Raw genomic sequence first — 15,156 nt, forward strand, 5'->3', positions numbered from 1 at the left:
CTCGGACCAGAGGAAAGCTGCGTGAGAGCAGGGTGTCACTGTCGTTAGCGGGAAGGACTGGTACGAGCAGTGGGCAGCAGAGAGGAGCTGGCGCTAAGGGAACGAGTTCAGAGTCCCTTAGGCCTCAAAGCCCCCGCCCACCAGGGAGAGCCTATGGCCTAGGAGGAAACACATTAATGCCAGGTGCTGCCCATGAGCAGCAGAGTAGAACAGTTAAATGCGGAGCTCTGGGACCAGCCAGCTCAGGTCCAAATCGTGGCCTTGCCATTTCCCAGCTGTATGAACTTGGGCAAACGTTTAACACCTCTAGCCTCAATTTCCTCTGGGATGAGTCCTACTGGAAAGGGAAAGCAGTGGACAGATAGGCTGCGCAGCTCATGAGAAGTGTTCAGTCGCTGCTTGCTGTTGCCTTGGTTTATCCTCTGACCCAGAGCAGGGTTCTGAGGGAAAGGCAAGACGCCAGACTAAGCTCAAAGAGGCCCTGAGGAAGCCAGGTTCCTCCCCCGCAGCCCCCGCCCCTGCCCCGCAACCTGTATTGCTTTTTTGGTTACACTCATGCTAACACTTACTTCCTGCCAGACTCTACGTAGGGCTCTAGCTGCTCCTTTTCTCTGTGCTTCGCTGTGCCTGGTATACAGCAGGTATAGGTGTTGACCAGAAGTAGTGGCGGAAGGTGTGGGAAAAGTTCCAGATTCCAGATTCAGGGCTTTCACACGAGAGTCACCAGTCAGTCAGCTGGCAGTGAGGACAATAAAATCGGGGTGGTCCTGAGTGGGTGCCGTGGCTGCCATAACCCATATCACACTGTCTAGACGCTGTCCTCTCTCTCCTCCCTTTCCCAGTTCCTGGCATTCGACACCCAGTTGTTGATGGGTAACCGGCGCCACTCGCTGAGCCCTGAGGAGTATATATTTGGCGCCCTCAACATTTACCTGGACATCATCTATATCTTCACCTTCTTCCTGCAGCTCTTTGGCACTAACCGGGAATGAGGAGCCCTTGCCGTCCCACCCGCTTCCTCCCGAAAATGCCCCTTCTCGGTCCCCTAATCCTGTGCTCCTGCCAGACCAGACATAAACTCGCTGCAGCCAGACTGTGACCAGCGCTCAGTCCCCCAGCCAGCCCTCACATACCCTCAGCAGCTTGTACATAGGCCACCTTTGGGGTGCCGCGGAACTGAGGCCACACTGTCCCCTGTGCCGCCCGCCTCGCAGTTACCATCTCCCAAACTGGGAAGTCAAGGCTGAAGGCCCCCCCTGGGTTTGTGGACCCAAAGGACAGTGGGAGGAGCCCAGCAGGACCTGAGCGTAGGGAATGAGACCCCAGTTAGCCTGGCTGAGGTCTGTGCCACACCAAGATTCCCGTGGGGCTGCAGTGACCCTGGGCACATTGTCCAGTGTCCAGCCTACCCCTTCTCTCTTCCAGGCCAAGCAGTGCTGCTCTGGAAGGGAGGAGGAGGGTGGCTGGGAGACGAGGGAAGGGTGCTGTACAGGGTGGGATGGGGCTATGCAGACTCTCGCCTTCTCTCAATTCTAGGGCCAGCGCTCGTTCCGGGGACTTGGGCCCTGGGGAAAGGGACAGAAAGTCAGTACTTCTACTGGTTGCCCTAGTGTACCCTCCTGGATCAGGACAGGGCACTGTGGAGCAGGCGGTAGGTGCAGGGAGTACTGCTCCTAAGTGAGGGCCCATCCTGGACTCCTGTCCCAGGGAGATGGGGCCAGAGAGCCAACTGGGGAGACTGGGCTCTGCAGAATGGGCAACTCCCCAGACCTGCATTCCCTCAGGGGGTGCTTGGAGTTGGAGGACTAGGACCCACATCTTCATCTTCTCAGCCCTACCTGGGCTGCTCCCACAGCTCTGAGGAGGAGGGAGGTGCACTGGGGTCTCCTGCTAATGTTCTAGGGATGAAGCAGCTCCAGCTGTTGGTCCAGTCCCACCTGGAGGGATCCTGTCCTGCCCCTCGCCCTACCCAAGCCTGGGCCTGAGTCAGTCCTGCACCTCTTATCTCCTAAGACCGCCCCACCTGCTCCCACTCCTGGCTTATCCCCAGCCAGGTCTCCTGAGGACTTAGGAGTTGGCAGCGTCCACCAATATCCCCCCTTCCTGGCCATTCACTCTGCCCAGAGTCCCGGAGTCCCCTCTTATCTTCACATCTCTCCAATTTGGAAGCTGTCCAGCTGATGCTAACAGCCAGGGTCAGCCCCTCAAGCTGGTCCCATGTGATGAGGCCAAGGCTCCTTATCAGCCTCCAGGCGGCTGGGATCTCAGGCAGGGTGTGCATCAGCCACCCCGCTCCTGGCTGGGTGCCTGGTGGGGAGTGCACAACGGGACCACACCTGGGGCAGTGTGCAGCCAGCACGTGGCCAACTCTGGGCCAGTGGAAAGTTACTGAGTGGAGGCACGGAGGCTCTAAGTGGATACCAGGACCCTCCTTTGGCCTCTAACTTCTGTGCTTCTCTTCTTCTTCCTTCGTTGGAAGGGTGACTAGGTATGTTATCCATCCACTCCTGAGCCCACCCTCCCCCGCTTTCCTACTTCTAGCTTTCAAGAAATATTACAGACCTATTTGAAGTTTTGTTCCATCTTGGGTATTTGAGGAGAGAAGGAATCAAGGACCAGCAGGTGACATGTGTGAGGTAAAGGCAACTGGGGCATGGAGGAGATGCTCACTGTGTGCTGGTCTAAATTAATCCCTGCACCAGTGCTACAAAGGCAGCATTCTGTGCAGCCCCATTGGGTAGGGCAAAGCCCAGATGCTCAGAAAGGCTTGGTAATGAGTTCAAGGTCAGACACTTAGCAGTGGTGGATCTGGGATTCAGATCCAAGACTGCCTCACTCAAAAGCATCACTCTTGGGACTGTGGTGTGTGGCTGAATGGTAATGTGCTTGCTTAGCATTCACAAGGCCCTGGGTTCAATTCCCAGCAACACACACACACACACACACACACACACACACACACACACGGCGGAACAAAAGGCCTCCAAGTTTCCCTCCAGCCTGAGTGAGGCCGGAATGAGACAGTGTGGGAGCCAAGAGGTTGGTGTTAAACCCGACATCTCTGAGGACTTGTGGCCTCGTAGAGCGCCACCTGGCCTTGCATCTTCCCTTTCCCACTCCCACCAGAGTTTGAATTCTGAAGTTCCATTCTCTTGACACCAGCTGGGAGGCAGGATTTCTAGTCTCTGATTCCTAGCCTCACTGCCATCAGGATTGTGGTATTAGCATAGCAAGTATTTCTTGCTCTCTGTGATTCCTATCCACAAGATGGAAGTCTATGGCCAGTGTGGGGCAGGGAGAAGCACTAAGACACTTATTTCCACTGACTTCCTGCCCTCCAAAACCCACTTAGATTCCTTTCTTAGTCTCTGGCCTCAAGTTCTAGAAGGGTTTGCTATCCACACCCCCCTTGGCCTGCCATTCTCACACTGGACAGCTTCTCAGAATCCACTTGTCCACATCCTCCTCTTCACTGGATAATTTATGCAGAAATGGAATTGAGTAAATTTTCCATGGCTGGGTTCCGAAAGACTGGGGGAGAGGCAAGCCTTCAACCATAAATGCCCTGGGCACAAATCACAGCAATCTCAAAGGTGGGCAGCCCTGCGGAGGGCCCTGAGCTGACAGCAAAGCTAGAGCTCCAGCCCGTGTGTCTGGCCTCCGATCCCGGCAGTGAGGCACTCCAAGAGCACCTGATGGGTCTCAGAAGGAGGAAGGGTGGGGAAGAGGAATGCGAGATTATGAGGAATGCAGGATTACAGGAAACTGAAGCTGAGCAGGTGCTGCAAACTATAGAGGGAGAAGAGCGCTGGCCCCTCACATTTTTTAGCCTGGGTGGGGCTGGACCTGGGAAGAGGTAGGTTGGATTCTATAAAGCTAGAATGAAGCCTGAATCTGCCCATCTCGGATGGGAGTCCAGAAGTCTTCTGATGAGAGAACGTGGCAGATTGGGGCCCAAGCATTACTCAAGAGTCCCCGACTCCCCACACCAATTCCTGGGCATACGTGTGAGGCTTGCTCTGCCTAGCCTGGGGATGTCCCCAGAATCTCGGCTCTTCCATTGCTGGGGGAGTCAAGATCTAACTGATACACTTTCCTTCCCTGGCCCACTTGAGGACAAGTCCCTGGAGGCCTGTCTGGGGCTGGGTGGGTGTTGGAACTTTACACAAACATTTTGCTGCCCCCCTGTGGCTTCTTGAGAAAAAGCAGGAACAACTTCTGCGGGAGAGAAACGGGTGCCGGTGCCGTGGCTGAAGATGAGGGGAGGGACCTGGCTGCCAGCTTTCCTTCCCCAGGTCTCCCAGACCTGTCTTCTCAACGCCATCGACTGTTCCTTTTGTCCAAAGACCGTCACATCTCTTGGACATTGTCCGCTGAAAACCATCCCTGCGCTGCCTGCAACCCTGAGATGTTCCCCCCACACACTGAGGGCCGAGATTCTTGGCCTTGGCCGAAGACACCACTGCTGTCCTTCCAGCCTCAGCTCCAAGTGCCCCAGGGTCCCACGCCTGTTCTCTTCCCTGGCCTCTCCTTCCCGGGATCTGTGACTGAGTGGAAATAATAAAAGCAAATACCACACCAGACATTTCCTTTGCTTGCCTTCTGATTGGGGCATCAGACAATCCTGGAGTCTGTGTAAGGTTCTATTGAGAGCAGCCCAGGGCTTCCATACACCACCGCTTCTCCAGGGAAATTAAGTCTCCATCTTCACTTTCCTGTGGAAGAGGTGACCCCCTCAGCTCAGTAGATACTTTCTGGAGGCCCGTAGGGCCCCACAGCTGGAAGGAATACCCGAGATACTCCTCCGGGCGGGGGCTCGTCTTGTCCTGAAGCCTGTTCCTGTGTGGGCTGTTACTGTTCCTTATGAAGCCAAAATTGTTTCCCTGAAAGGAAGGGTTTATATGGTACCTGGTGAGTCCCCGAAAACAGTAGCTTTAAAGCTATAAAACTTGAGCTCTCAGGAGCTGTGTTAATCACTCACCCAGAATCCACAGGCTTTATAGCACTTGGTCTCAACAAGCAACAAGGGAGAGAAGGGAAGGCAACTACTCTGACTTTTTACCTAGGAGGAAAACAGGAGCAAAAGTTGCAGCGACTTGTCCAAATTTATACACAGATTATTGTCTGGGAGTAGGACTACAGAAGGCCTGTGATTTAACGATTATATCATCAGATTCCTCCGGAGAACATGGGGCTGGGGACAGTCTGTGGTTGCAGACACCATCACACCAGAACCCTGGGGGACATTATCCTTCAGCTCTGACAAGATTTTGGTATAAATTCAACAAGAGCAGGGAGAGGAAAAAGGAAGGACGAGAGGGAAGGGATGCTGAGGAATGAATGAGTAACCTCGTTAAGCCTCGGTGTGTGGAAAGCACTTCAAAAGACAGAGATAGGAGAGGGAGGTGCCAACTGCACAGGGCCTGGAATGAATGAGTAACCTCGTTAAGCCTCGGTGTGTGGAAAGCACTTCAAAAGACAGAGATAGGGAGGTGCCAACTGCACAGGGCTGCAGAGAATCTGCAAATCTGCTGCACAAAGGTCAGGCCGTGCCGTGGAGGGAGTCCCAAGGAAGTGCTCTCTAATGTAGCCCCAGAAGGAGCCAGTGCTGAGATGTTGGAATAGGGGCAGGGAGGCCATGGAATTAGGGCTTGAGTTGTGAAAGACTGAAGGGTAGGAACGGGTGGACAGGGTGCATGGGGCAACATACACTGGGGGATGGTAACACTGGGCTCCTGTTCCTCTTCCTCCAACTTCGGAGGCCTTTGGTCTCCCGTGTCTACCCAGTCAGGTGAACGCGTGTGCTTTCTCTCTCTCTCTCTCTCTCTCTCTCTCTCTCTCTGTCCCTCTCCCCCTTAGTCTCTTTAAGCTGCTAAATTACCCAGACTGGGCTCTAACCTTGCAGTCCTCTTACCTCGGGCTTCCAGAGTTCTGAGATTACATGTGTAAGTCACCATGCCCAGTTTCCTGGGGCTGCCCTAACAAATTACCACAAACTGGCGGCTTAAAATGACGCATATAACTTATTTTACTACAGTTGTGTCAGCTAGAAGCCTGAAATCAGTGTTGGCTGGGTTGGTTCCTTTCAGAGGCTCTGAGAAAGCCATACATGTGGTAGCCTGTGGCGGTGACTAGCAATCCTTGGTGTCCCTCGGCTGTGGCTCCCTCCACTCTGCCCTTATCTTCACCTTGCCTTTCTACCTGCCTGTATGTCTCTGATCGCTCCTTTCTTTTATGAGGAAACTTGCTTTTGGATTTAAAGCCTACAGTAAATCCAGGTTGACAATCTCACCTCAAAATCCTTATTTTAGAAAAACATCCCATTTCTTTAAAAGGTCATATTCACAGGTACAGGGTTTTGGGACTTGGTTATATCTCTTTGGGGGCTACTGTCCAACCCACTGTACCATTTGCTCCCTCCCTTCTGGCAGCTGTGGCCTGAGTAGTGGCCTCTGAACCTCCCTCCCTGCTACTGGGACAGCTTTATTCCCATTCCCAGGCCCTCAGTGAAGCTGAGAGCTTGGCAACCAGATTCAACTCACATTTGCCATCCATCTTCATGCAAGTCTGGCTACTCCCAGAAAACCTGTTTGCCCTCTTATGAATTGTGTGTGTGCATACACTCACACACACACACACACACACACACACACACAGACGACTAAGATATTTTCTTCTCAGCCCACAATCCCAGACTCCTCTCCAGGGAGGAGTTTTTCTTTTCTGGGAAAACTCTGCCAAAAACTATGGGCTTCATCCTGTTGCTCATTACCTCTACAGCTCTTTGTTGGCTTGTCTTTCCTGAGCCACTATATAAGCCCAACTGCCCTGAAGCCACCGTGCTTGAGAAGCCACATTCAGGTTCTGCCAAGAAAAGCAGCAGATCCAGCCAGGCAGGGTTCCACACACCGGTAATCCCAGTACTAGGGAGGCTGAGGCAGGAAGATTCCAGGACAGCCCGGGCGACCTAGTAAGTTCAAGGCTAGGCTGAGCTACATAGCGATACTGTCTCAAAAACAAAACAAAGAAACAAACAAACATAAAACCCCAGCAGGTCCCAGCCTTCCAGCCTACCCATCCAAGAGGCAGCCTTGTGAGAGAAGTCACCAGAGAAGTGGGTTCTCTAAGTTCAGTTGCTCTATTCCCAGCCATTTGAAGTCCTACTTGAAATCCAAGACATCATGGAGCATAGATAACCCTCTCCTCTGTGTGGGGTCCAAATTCCTAATCCACAGAATCCATGACCATAATAAAACGCATGGCCTACCCCACTAAGTTTGAGGCCATCTGCTATGCAGCACCAGAGAAGTAGAGCAAAATCTGATATCTGGAAGTGTGGTGCTTCCTTAATAAAATTTAAAACGTGTGGTTTGGAGCAGGCGGTGGGAGATGCCTCACAGGCTTCCATGACCCCTTTTGGGAAAGCCAGAAGTCCCTTAGGGCCACTGCAGGAGAAGCCTCAAGGGAAAGTCAAGGAAAATGATTATTGGAACCTGGAAGGATAGACTTGTAAAACAAAACAAACAAACAAAAAAACCAACAAAAACTTTTACCTCTAATGTAAAAAATAAAAAAACTACTTCATTAACTGAAAGCTCCAGCTAAAATATCCAGAAAAAATGCTGAAAATGTCATTTGGCTTATTTTGCCTTTGTATCCTGAGATACAGATAGAGAAAAGCTAAAGAAGGAGTGATTGTGTTCTTAATCAGAAGTAGAGGAGATATTAAAAGGTGCAAGACAGTTTTGCTGTGGTAAAATAGGAAAAAAAAGGTAAAAAGAAGACAGAAAAATTGTAATTTTTAAATTGTACTTTTAAGAGGAACTGCAGTGTCAGGACACAAAAGTCACTCAAAATTTTTTCCCTTCCAAAGAAACTAACCAAAATAATGACAACAACAACAAAAACCACTAAGGTTCTGAAGGAACAAGCCTGTAAATTGGACTCTGAGCCCCCGCTTTTTACCTTTTCTGCTGTAAATTGCCCTCCTCCACATATCCCCACTCTCAAGGAAGTAGCATTATTAGTAGACAGCTGATCTCCGTGTCACACACACGTACATGGCTTCTGTTCTAATGTAGCTGGCCAGGTGGTTAACACCCTCCCACACACAGTAGGAATACACATCCTAGGTCACCCATCCTGAGGACACCCCCAAGACGACATAAACACACCCTTTACCAGGCTGGGTCTGAGAGGTTCCCAAAGCTGAAATAAGGAATTGAACCCTTTTTTTGGGGTGTGGGGGCAGGGTCTCACTGTGTGAATTCAGGCTGACCTTATACTCACTATGCAGCCCAGGCTGGCCCCAAATTCATGATGATCCTCCTGCCTCAGCCTACTATGTGCTGGAATTACAAGAATGCGTGACCATGCCTACCCTTAACACCCCTTTTCTGTAGCACATTTGCTGACTTCTGTCACAGAAAAAGAATTTTCAGGACACACCAGTAAGGAGCACAGGATGGGTTTATCAGCAATTTAGGATGCACTCAAGAATAAAATGCAGGCACTCAGGGAAATGAGACGCCTTACAGTTTGGAACTGGGAATATTTGTACCTCTCTTGAAATGGGCGGAACGCCTGAAAAAAGATGGCTCACCTCACCCTAGAAGGGTACTAGTCCATTCTGCTAGGGGTGTGTGTGTGTGTGTGTGTGTGTGTGTGTGTGTGTAAATAGGTAATTTAAACATTCTTTGGAGCTGGGTGTGGTGGCACTTGGTAGGCTGAGGCAAGATGATCACCTGGCTTCCAAGGCTACCCTGAGCTATACAATGGATTCAAGGCTAGCTTGAACTAGCTACATAATGAGACCATGTCTGGGTGGGTGGGATTCTCTGGATTTGCTCAATCTGCTCCTTTATCTTAGGATCCGGTTTCTGCTCTTTCTCAATTAAGCCAATTTATAAACTTTGAGTATTCCTGAGGAATTTGGGGTGTGATGGGTCTGGTAGAGAAGTATCTCATCATGGGTTCCAGCCGGGGAGGTTCACTTGAGATCCAGGCAGCCCGAAGAAGAGACAGTGGGGAAAATAACTGTTTGACTCTATCCTCAGTGGCTCCACTCCCTCAGGCTCCCAGTCCGCCCGTGCTTGCAGCAGCAGCCCTCAGCTGCTTAGTCTCCCTCAGCCCTCATGGCAGTCACCATTTGTACCAAAATACACAAGGGTGGCCCTGTGCCAGGAATGATCTTGGTTATACAAGTTACTCACACAGGCTGGCTTCGACCTTGGCTACAGTTGTTATTTACCCTAAGGCACTGGGAGATGCATCTACGCTGAAACCTTAGACTTAATGTCCACTGCCAGCCACCCCACCACACAGCCTGAACCAAAATGTAGCCATTTAGGCATCATTTTCCCCTACAGAAAGGATCCTAAATCTGGCTAAAGGAATGATGATGTGGATCACCTCGGAAAACTTTGGCCGGGTCCCAGAAGTTTGCAGACTTCTTAAAAGTACAATTTTTAGTTATGATTTCCTCATCTCCTTTTTACCTTTTTTAATTTCTTCTCTCCTACCTCATATCCAGCCCTATGTCATCATGTGCCTCTTTCTTGAGGGCCCACACTCTTATTCTCTCTACATGCGTACTTTTAAATATTCTGCCAAACAAACCTCCTGATGGCTGACATATCTCGGAAATTATCTTTGATGGGAGTCAGACAGCCTACAACCTACCCCGGGCATAGGGAGGGTTGAGACACCATCTTGTGACACTTCCAACCTGCAGAGAATTCTTCAGTAATCCTAAAAAGGGCCTCTGGACAGAGAGTAAAATGCGGAGCACTGTCAGGATAAACACCTTCTCTGGGTAAAGGTTAAACCAAAGGTGTAACTGTAAAACCAGGTGTCAAAACATCAGAAAGATCAAAGACAGTGCTTCAAAGAACATCTCAGACAGAAGCTCTCTTAAGGGTCTTCACAGCATTTTTTCAGACCATACAGTTAAACAGTAGGGTGTCTCTGGATCTTAAAGATGTTATTCTGCTACAGCCTCACTGGGGGACCCAAGATAGAGAAGGCCTTGTCCTAAAGAGATTTATTGGTATAATAATCTAATGGAATAGTGCTACAAGATTCATAGAAAGAAATCCACAGACTTTCAAAGATAATTGTATTATTGAAAGGGATGGAAACTGCACAAAATCAAGACCCCTGAACTTCTCTGAGCAGAAAGTGGACTGAGAACTTGTTCAGTTGCATACACAAGTTATTTCCTATGAAAAACAAAAGACGACTCTAGAAGACAAAACCAAGAGGCCTTCCTGACATGGTGGTGGATGCTGTAATCCTAGTGCTCTGGAAAGCTGAGGCAGGAGAATTGTGCTCAAACCCAGCCTGGGCAATTTAGCAATTTAGTAAGACTCTGTCCCTCAAAAAAAAATTTTTTTTAAAGGGCTGAGTGATACCATGTGTGATGGGTCCAAGAAAAAGATTCCAGATTCTTACGTATATCAAGATAAGAATTGCAAGCAAGCACAAGGACCCGAGTTTGATCCCCGGTACAAAAAAAAAAAAAAAAGAATTGCAGATACACTCCATGGTAAAAGACAGGGAATTCATATTCAGGGCACGTGGGTTTGTATAAACAGAAATAAATAAAAAGGTAGCTCAAATGGGAAAACGTGGTGGTTTGCTAATGTCACATCAAAGGGACAAGCACCGCCTGCTACTCTGAGGCCACTTTTCAAGATTCATAAACTTCACATCAAAATTAGAGATATAAAATTTAAGGAAAGAAAGACATTTTTTTTTAAACTGGGGATCAAACTCAGGGCCTTCTGTTTGCAAAGCAGGCAGAACCACTGTGCTAAATCCCTGGCTCCAGAAAGATAGGCATTTCACTTGACACTTTATTGGAATGGGGAGAAGACAGACAGCAACCCTGAAGAGTAGGGACTCTGACCCAAGGGCCTTTGTCCTCGGCCCTTTTTTATTAGTGGGCAGAAAGACCCTCCCCCTTGGAGTGTGTGACAACTTGATTGGCTTTTTTTTTTTTTTTTTTTTTTTAACCAGCGATGGAACAGGGGGTGGAACCACTGAGTTAAATCCCTGGCCCTAGGGGGCCCACCTCAGGTACTCTATGCAAATTGCTAGTGAGCTTCATTTCGTTTTCCTTTGTCAGGTCAGGAGAATTTATGGGTTTGTTAGGAGGACTTCGCATACCAGGTTGAGTTAGCAATTAAGTAAACGGAACATAGCGAGAGAATACATATATATATAAAAAAGAGCTATCTTTTAAGTGGCCGACCCTTGCCTCCTTTGTAAGGTGGGGAGGGGCAGGTAGGCTAACTTGGTTAGAGTACCTGCCTGGCTAATCAGTTTTTTCTGGTCTTGTTTTCCTCAATGAAGTTTTAACTCTTTCTGGTCTGGATTAGCCAGAAAGCCTTATTTACAGACCCCACCAGGATGGCGGGGGAATAGGAAGAAAAGAATAAATCAGGTTTTTGGACTTAAAAGATGTGCACCCCACCCCAGGTGCCTCTCATTGGCTCTCTCTGGATCTGAGCCCTGGAAATGATTGACAGGGTGCTGAGTCATCTCAGGGACATCTAGTACAACTGACTCTCCCACAGTTCTCTCTTTTAATTACGTGCATGATATGCAGCGCCTATGTATGAACGTTTAATGAAGTTCAAATGGGAGAAAAGGTTACTGTAGGCCAGGCCACCAGTTCTAAACGTATGTGTTCTGGCCTGGAGCATTAGAGATTTCTTGGGTCTCTTATTCTTATTTCTGCTTCTCTTAGCACAAAGGAAGGAGGATTGGACCTGGGGTGTTGCCAAATCAGGTGGATGGAGGGGGTGGAGTGGCCCTCCAGGCCCGGATGTGCTCCCTGTACTATGAGGATATAGCTCAATGCAAAAGCCCTGGGTTCCCCAATGGGGATAAAGTTAGGGGCCACAGAGAATCATTGCCAGAGAGCAGTTTGGGCCTTAACTGAAGAAGTGGCAACAGTGCCCAGCTGAAGTTCAAATCGCTGTAATTAGGGAGTGTCTTGTGACCCTCATTCCCTCCTTTGGAACTGGAGAATCTACTGGAGTTGTCCCACCATCTAGCTCTGTGCGTGTGGAGAGCAGGTGTAAAAACTCTCAAGTTCTGATGGCTTTGGATTGAACACAGCTGCACTCAAATTGACCTGAGGAAGTGTGATTTTAGAGGTGACCTCAAGCCTGAGGCTGATGCTACAATGGGATGAGACTTTAGGGAGTCTTGGGAGAAAGTGAGTATATTTTACAGGAGGCCAGAAGGCAAATGAGCAATTTTAAATGACCACAAAGTCTTTGACCAACAGGATGTGATGAAAGTAATATTGTGTGAATCTCAAGGGTTTTCTGGCCCAGCAATTCTAGCAATCAGAAGTCCTAGGGGCCTCTGACTGTCTCTCTCAGGTTCAGGAGCTCTCCTCTGGGCCAATCACTGTGGTACTGGGGTGAAAGACACAGACCTGATTGGCCATGGGTTAAGTATTCACCACTGGAGCCTCACTCATTGTCCCAGGGGTGGGGTGGTGAGCAACATTTCCCCTAAGGAAAGTCAGAGCACAGTTCCCAGGGGAAAGGTGGATGCTAAACAGGTGAAGCAACACGTCCACCAGAACAAGATAGAGACCCTGTCCTCAAGGAAGCCAAGCGCTGTAGAGATGACAAAAAGTACCTGGCAGGTGGCAAATGCTAGGCTAGTGCAGTTGGATGGGGAGAAAGTTCAGAAAGGCTGCTCAGAGGGCCGGGGATTTAGCTCAGTGGTGCCACTGCCTGCCTTGCAGGCACAAGGACTCAAGTTCGATCTCCAGTACAAAAAAAAAAAAAAGTCCTCTTACTTTTTTTTTTTTTTTGCCAGCACCATGCCACTGAGCTAAATCCCCAACCCAACAGTCTTCTTACTTCTATCTAACTTTTAAAATTTATAACCAAATTATTTCCCAAAAGGGCCACACCATTTTGGATTTCTACCAGCAGCATGTGAGGATTCCAATTTCTTCAAACCCTGGCCAACTTGTGATTGTCTTTTTTGTCGTCACCTTCTCTGCGGGAGTGAAGTGGTAACTCTCTGTTTCTGCTTTTCAATCCCTGACAATTAATGTTTCGTATCTTTTTGTCTGCATAAGTTACTATTTTTTCACAAATTATTTTTTAGTTACAAAGGGGAAATTGATAACATTACAGCAGAAAAAAACTCGTAGATTTGATATTAATCATAAGTTAAAGGCTCAAATCCCAAGGCATATATTTGACACCATGAGCTTTCTGAGCAAACTACTTGTAAAATATTTCCACAAAAAAAAAAGTAAAGCCTGAGTCTCATCATGAAAAAGCATTATATAAAATTGAATTAAATGATATTCTGCAAACTAACTAGTTTGTGTTCCTCAAAGAGTTTATGAGGGCTGGGTATTTAGTTCAGTGGTTCCACCACCTGCCTCGAAAGAGCAAGGTCCCCCGCAAAAAAAGAGTTTATGAAATGTAGACTTCTAACACTATCTCCAAAGGAGGCTATATCAACTGCTGTGTTTGAGTAACATTAAAATCTTAATTTGTTTAATGTTGATTAAATACATATATACATTTTATGTTTGCTTATGAATAGGAAAAAAAACCAAATAGACATACATGAAAATGTTAATTATGATTATCTCCATTTAGTGGGTGAGACTAAGTCTTTTCTTTGGCCTATCTAGATTTACTAATTTGTCTATATGCAAAATTACATATCTTGTATAATAAAAATACTGCAAAAGGAAGTCCAAAAGGTAAATAGTACAGGGGAAAAAAAAGGAAGAAAAAAGAGGGAAGAAAGGAGAAAAGGAAAAGTACAAAACTGGCAATTAGAGGGCCAGGGATTTAGCTCCCTGGCACCACGCCTGCCTCGCAAGTGCAAGTATCTGAGTTCAATCTCTGGCACAGAAAAAAACTGGCAATTAGTGCTTCATCTACTTGTTGCATTAGTGTCCTTTCCTGAATAGTACTATCTTTTCCCCTTTTATAAAACTGTACATTTAATTTAATTTAATTTAAAATTAATTTCTGAGACAGGGCTTACTATGTTTTCTAGACTAGACCAAAGCCCCGGAGTTTAAGAGATCCTCCTGTTTTAGCCTCATGAGCTGGGACTACAGATGCATGCTACTGAAACTCGATAAACTGTACATTGAGAATGTATTTCTTCTTTGTATTTAGGAAGAGTATCCATTCATTTAGGTGGCATTTATTTAGTTGCCAGGCACTGTGTTAGATGCTGGTGATACAAAGACTCCACAGGGTCATGCTTTTCAGTGAGTTCACAATAAACAAAAAACTTCAATGTTGCCTAATAAAAGTAGTGACGGAGCACCAAGATACATCATGTAAAGGTACAAGATCCCAATGATGAATGTAACTATTATTTACCTTAAATGAACCAATAAACTTCATGGGAAAAAAAAGTAGTGACAGAGACAGATGTGGTAGTGCAGGTCTGTAATCCCAGAACTCAGGAAGCTGAGGCAGGAGGGTCCCTCCAAGTTTGAGGCCAGCCTGAACTACATTAGCAAAACCCTGTCTCCAAAAAACAAGCAAACAGGGCCAGGGATTTAGCCCAGTGGCACTGTGCCTGCCTTGCAAGCACAAGATCTTGAGTTCCATCCCCTGTACCAGATAGATAAATACATAAACAAATAAATAAATTTAAATAAATAAAAATTTAAAAAGTAGTAACAGGTACGTATCTAGGTAGAAGGAGTGTGCTATGGTTTGGCTGTGATTTGAGTGTGTCCCCCAAAAGTTCATGCTCCATCAGGTGGATCTCCTGTGTGGTGGACTTCAGGTGGAAGGACTGGTAAGAGGTGGGACCTAGCAGAAGGTAATTAGGTCAGGGGCACCACCCTTAGAAGGGACTAATACTGGTCTCGTTCTCTGGAGGATGAGTTGGTATAAAGCAAGTTCAATGCTCAACTCAATCTCTGGCTTCCCATCTCTCTCACCATCTGATCTCTCCCTGTCACACACGCTCCCAACGTGGAGCCATGTGGACAGGTAGCAAGCTCAGAGCTGAGGAGGTGTGGGTGCCGTGATCTTAAAGGACTCCAGAACCATAAGTTAAGTAAACCACTTATAAACCCCTTACAAAGCCTTGGGCATTTTGTTATAGCAACACACAAAACAGACTAAGACAGAG

At 47.8% G+C, this 15,156-nt stretch overlaps 1 protein-coding gene across 2 annotated transcripts in view; it reads left to right on the forward strand.

The window, feature by feature from the left end:
* Faim2 (Fas apoptotic inhibitory molecule 2) overlaps positions 1-4,453 on the forward strand; it is a 32,547-nt gene extending 28,094 nt beyond the window's left edge. For both annotated transcript variants that reach the window (XM_010623646.2, XM_010623647.3), the window contains one exon: positions 843-4,453. In XM_010623646.2, the coding sequence (XP_010621948.1) occupies positions 843-992 (150 nt within the window). In that variant the 3' untranslated portion in view covers positions 993-4,453. The remainder of the gene's footprint in view (positions 1-842) is intronic.
* The last annotated feature ends 10,703 nt before the right edge of the window (positions 4,454-15,156 follow it).

Source organism: Fukomys damarensis, unplaced genomic scaffold (genome assembly GCF_012274545.1).
Source record: "Fukomys damarensis isolate Sample0158 unplaced genomic scaffold, DMR_v1.0_HiC HiC_scaffold_15, whole genome shotgun sequence".
NCBI lineage: Eukaryota > Metazoa > Chordata > Mammalia > Rodentia > Bathyergidae > Fukomys > Fukomys damarensis.